At 34.9% G+C, this 5,522-nt stretch overlaps 1 protein-coding gene across 1 annotated transcript in view; it reads right to left on the reverse strand.

The window, feature by feature from the left end:
- B3GLCT (beta 3-glucosyltransferase) overlaps positions 1-5,522 on the reverse strand; it is a 54,625-nt gene that overhangs the window by 1,145 nt on the left and 47,958 nt on the right. The window contains exons 11-13 of the mRNA XM_027884598.1: positions 3,259-3,372; positions 1,830-1,929; positions 753-872 (exon numbers count right to left, since the gene is read on the reverse strand). Of these exons, the coding sequence (XP_027740399.1) occupies positions 753-872; positions 1,830-1,929; positions 3,259-3,372 (334 nt within the window). The remainder of the gene's footprint in view (positions 1-752; positions 873-1,829; positions 1,930-3,258; positions 3,373-5,522) is intronic.

Below are 5,522 nucleotides of genomic sequence, written 5' to 3' on the forward strand. Positions count from 1 at the left end.
TTTCTCTCCAGAACTGAAATAATGTTCCTTTAAGCCATTGTATGGTTTTTCTGTTCATCCTAACTTTGCTGCTCATTTAAATATCAATGAGAGCCTAGAGCTGCTAGATCATTATCACTAAAATAAGCCTTAATTAGACCAGAAACATGTTGATATCTTAAATTCAACATCTGAGGGAATATAATCTTGCCTAGTGTTCCACAGATGTCTTTTAAGTTCCTCTATCCACCCAGTCCAATCAGAATACAGGGTACTGTAGCTACTACAAATTATACTAAAAAGATTCACTCTGAAACTGCTGCAGGGCTTCATGAGTTCATTCACTGTATGACAATCCTTTGCTTGACACTGGAATATGGTAAAACTTCTACAAATACTGAATGCTAAGGCAAAAGAAACCTGACCTTAGAATATTGTCAGATTAAAGCAGTAGGAAACTCCATCAATATCATTGCAACTTTGAAGACTGCATATATAATAAAAAGAAAAAAAAAACGGAGAGTACAATAGGAAGTCATATGAGTGCTCAGAACAAAAAGAGGAGAAATGATAAACTAGAGCCTGGGGGCAAAGGGGAAATGTTGGGATTTGTGACCAGCTAGTGTTGCTACACAGAAGGTGTAAGGTAAATCGCACACATTTGGGGGAAAACATCACTGTTTCTATTGAAACTGGTTTGTGTTGTAATTTAAAAACATTTGCACTCAAAAGAGGAACTAATGTAGATCTCAGTAGGAGTTTAAATAAATTACCCTCCTCCGCCAGTGATATAACTATATCCTCCTGTTCCCAAGCCGTAACCGTAACGCTCTCCAAGAAATACCGGTTCATTTGGGTCATAGCAGCTGAGTAGTTTTCGGAGTCTGAAGATACTGTAATATGAAAATCCATTTAAAAATTGTTGCAAAACTTCATTTTGAAACATATTGCTAGCTTAAATGGTATTCTAGTAAGTAGCACAAAGATAACAGGAGAAATTCAGAAATTCTACCAAAAAAATCCCAGAGATACAAACTGTTAAAAAGACATTTATGATATATTATTTACTATGAAATATGACAGCTGAATGTGGTCAAGTGATGAATCAAGTAGCTTAATGTATTTTCCCGAGGTAGGTAAAGTTTGTCCGCAAAAGTACATCTCATCTCAAAGAAATCGTGAAATTATTTTTTCTGATCAATGATAAGATCTTTGCAAACTATCACTGAACATTTACAAACTGAAAAAGGTCGGTTTAGTTATAAGAATACTCTATGTACAGTTACATCCTCTTCCAAATTCTTCTGCCACATGATTGAATGTAAAGTATTGTCTTGAACCACTTATGTTCATGACCATGTGATTCTGCTCATTGATCACTGTTCCTTTTTTTTTTGCTTATACTGCAGTGTCAGATTTTACGTGAATGGAATCTAATTTTCTAACAAAGGCACGTCTCTGAACATTGTTCTGGGTAGCTTGGACAAGTGACTCTAGCTTATGGAACCTTTTTTCTGACACATTTATGTGAGAAAAACATCTTAGAAAGAATATTAGTAAATGACTAAAACCAATCAGCTCAGACATACCTATACTGAGGAACCCACGTGTAATCATATTCAGACTATAACATGAAAATATTAATATGCATAGTTTTAACCAAAGTACACGATTACACTGATTTTAATATCGATCAAAAAGTGCTGAAGTGACTTTTTTTTCTTAAAGGAATATAAAGATATGTAACTAATAAAACAGGTGTATCTCTTAAATACAAAAGAATAGATGAATATTGCTAAAATTCTTATTGCCATGAACAGTACTAACTCCTGAGGTAATGAAATCTATACCTTATCAGTGTGTCATCATCCACTATGACTAACCAAGGGGTTCTGGGAGATGTATGATTCAAAAACCTTTCCAAAATGGCAAAGGTTTTCCCACAGTGACCTAAAGAAAGAGAAATTAACAGAATATACATTTAAATAAAATAGGATTTTGTAATAAACTATTATTCAATAATTAAATAAATGTTCTACTGCACTGTGTAAATCATTTTAGAAATGACTGGCAAAATATTTGGGATGCGAGTTTAAGTTACAATCTTTGTTATGCAGAATGGTATTTGTAAAAACTGCTCAGCACAAGTACTGCTTTCTATGCTGGAACACACTTTTGAAGGATTTAATTCTTTGAACTAATAATAATGTTTATTCCAACTATCCTGTTATGCTGTTGGACAATACTGGACAAACTGCTACTTTTAATTTCAAAAGCTGTAAAATGAGGAAACTATGACAGCAACATGTTCTGCAAAATACTCCAAGATATTTTCATAGCATTTCAGGATGCAGCAGGTGGATCTATTGCCTTTATATAAATATTTAGGTATACATTAATCTACTGCATTCATCACTGCAACTCAGGTCCTGATAACTGCCCCCAAGGAAAGGTGTTAATTTTTATCACAACACTATAACGAAGCTGGAGGTGCAAGACGCCCTTTACTAGGAATGGAGAAGTGAAACACCCTTGTTCAGAATGAGCAGGACAAGAGAAACAAGGCGTTTCATCTTTCTACTGAATGTTCTTTAGGTCTCAGAAAAAACTAATTGCAGTCAGTCTTCACTCAACACAGTTTGTTGTGTAAAGCAATTGTCACCATCAATATTAAAATTAATAAACATTAAAAATGATAGGATATTATATTTGAAGCTACTTCCAGCTAAAACATTTTTGAGAAAAGGCCTTAAGAAATGCTTAAGAAAAGAAGGAAGTTCTGGCTGTGCTGATTTTGTGAAACTGTGAACTTAATGCAGTCATGTATGTACATTTACAAAATGAGAGCCAAGATTTCTATATTGTATTCCATCACAAAACGTGGAAGGTCCCTTCCCCCCTAGAAATACTGGGTATGGCTTCTACAGATGATCCATACACACCTGCTGTCTCCTGAAAACACTCTCTGGTTGCATATGTCCCACTGCACCTGTGCAAATAGAAATCCCTGCCTATTCTATCTCTGCTTCTAACAGGCCCCGTGGAGGACAAAAAAAAAGGGCAGAAATAACCCAGAGATCAGAAAAACTGACCTAACTGGGCCAGATAAAGATAACAGGTCACTGCTTGGACACCTGTGGCAAAAGCATTCTTTTTAGGCTGCACAGACGTGCTACAATTTCTAAATTACGTACTTTACATGAAATACACATATCATCCATAAAACTTAACTTCTTTAGACAGTCATTTGTGCAAAACTAACAACAGTCTATAGCTCACCTCTGTCAGTATTAGGTATGCCTAAATCTATAGTAGGAATGGACACGTCTGCATAATCACTGTAGTATTCAATAAGGGCAGCTTCTCTTTCCCAAGTCTGCTTTACAACTGGTACTGCAAAACAATGATTGACACTGAAACACAAGTAACTTGATTAAAATAAGTACTTGATCAAAAACTTTATGTTAACCATTTATTGTTAACCATATTCCTTTGCACAGTAATAAAAATGCTGCTTCGAATACAGCACTGTGGTTCTAAATGTTCATTCTATCTTCTTTCCCATAATACTTAGAGAGAAACAATTTTATATTTTTATGAAAGCCAGTCAGGGAAGTTTTACTTACATGATAAAAAAATTATTTAAAAATAGGACTGTAGTTTCATATTGAATTGAAAACTGTGATATTTACATTTTGTCTAACCGAAGCGTGGAATTCATTACTTTTACACTTGCTTTGGTAGACTTCATAGCACACACTCACCATAAACACAATCAGAGATCAATCCTTCTTCCAGTATTGAAACTGCCACATTTTAAAAACAACACATCCAACTGTACACCGTATAAAATGTTCTGAATTAGAAACAGACCAAATGTGCATTTGGAAATGTTACGCTTGTGTTATACACATCCTATCTGACAGTGACGCCATGTTAATGCTCAAAAGCACCCATCTATGAAGACACACTCACAGGACATTTTATAACCATTTCTTTTATAAATCTATAAATATTTATTATTTTATTTATAAAATATATAAATATCATACAACTTATTTTGATCCCACGGAGATTCTGTTCAAAGGAGGATTGCTTAATGCTTCTCTAGAAAAGCAACCCTTTTCTTATTAGTTTGGCATTTCACATCAACATTTAAAATTGATCATGCAAAATTCCAGCAGCGATGCTATGAATGTTTACACTACATCCAGAAGTGAATAAATTATAGGTAACCCCTAAAACCCCCAATCATCTGCAGGGTGTTTTGAAGAAAACTATCAGATTAAAATAATGATCTCTTTTCCATCTTAAAAATGAAGTGGTCAGACCTCAGATGAGCAAGTAGTCTGAAACACTGTGCATTCTGCTGTCATTGTTTCTCTGCTTTATGTTCCCTGACACCATCCAGGAAGTCTCACTGGTAGCAGCCAGTGCTCTAAATGGAGGAAATATTCATGTAACTTCCCTTTGCTGCTATATAACTTTGATGCTTGTGAGCAATTCATTTTAGCCTCTTGCTAGACTCATCCATCACCTAATCTGATGTCTGCTGCCTACCTACCTGCTCACTTCCCTGTACTCTGACCACACAAGGACTTGAAGGATTAATTATTCTTGATTGACCAATAGTCAGTTTGATAACAGTTACCTTTTATTTCATTTTAGTGTTAAGACAGAGTAACAGGAACTCAATGCACTAATGGTAAGGCTTTAATATTTGGGGAAAAAAAAATCACTTCTGTAGCAGTCTGCAATGGTCCATTCCGCTTTTAAAAGTTTTAAAGAAATGTAAGAGTTTTCTCATTTTTTTCGTTAAAAAAAACAAAGAGAATTATCTACAAAAAAATGCATTCATACAACTTTATAGTAGAGTTTTGAATTCAAAGCCAGGAATTTCATGAAGCATTAACTCTGCCTCCTATGTAATAAAAAGTCACATTACATCATGTAGCACTGCATAATAAGGCATTAATTGGCAGAGTAAACATTTATTTTTTTTTTCCAACTAGATTAAGAAAACAAGTAGGCAGGAAATTATTTTCGTATTTTCTGGAAATGTTCTACCGGAAAATGTCTCTTAGAAGAGCAAAACTAGAAAGCTTTCAGAAAACAAAGCCCCAGAACAGAAGTATAAAGATACACAAAAACATCCAACCTTCACCTGTTAGAAGAGACATGCCTGTAAATGCTGGTTTACCTTTCTCCAGACAAGGACCTTAAACTCAGCAGAGTGCTTTAACATGCTGAAATATTTGCTGTTACAGACTGAGCCTCTCAATTTCTTCAGTGGAGTGAGTCCCCTTCTTTGTATAAATGAATATGTTCACTGAAGCAAGGACTTGAATCTCACCTCAATTAAGTGGTCTAGCAAGGGGGCTACTACCTAAAGCGTCTTGCTCTTTTCCTTGCATATCTTGATGGAATTGTCACCACCCAGACTAGCGTCTATTGTAAACTGAATCCCAGAATACTCCGTAATTTCTAGCAACTTGTATCTTCCAAAGAAAGAACAAATACATAAAATTTTGGGCTAGATGTTA

The sequence above is a fragment of the Empidonax traillii genome, unplaced genomic scaffold, assembly GCF_003031625.1.
Source record: "Empidonax traillii isolate 1590-97213 ecotype Southwest subspecies unplaced genomic scaffold, ASM303162v1 scaffold149:size904812, whole genome shotgun sequence".
NCBI classification, from domain to species: Eukaryota; Metazoa; Chordata; class Aves; order Passeriformes; family Tyrannidae; genus Empidonax; species Empidonax traillii.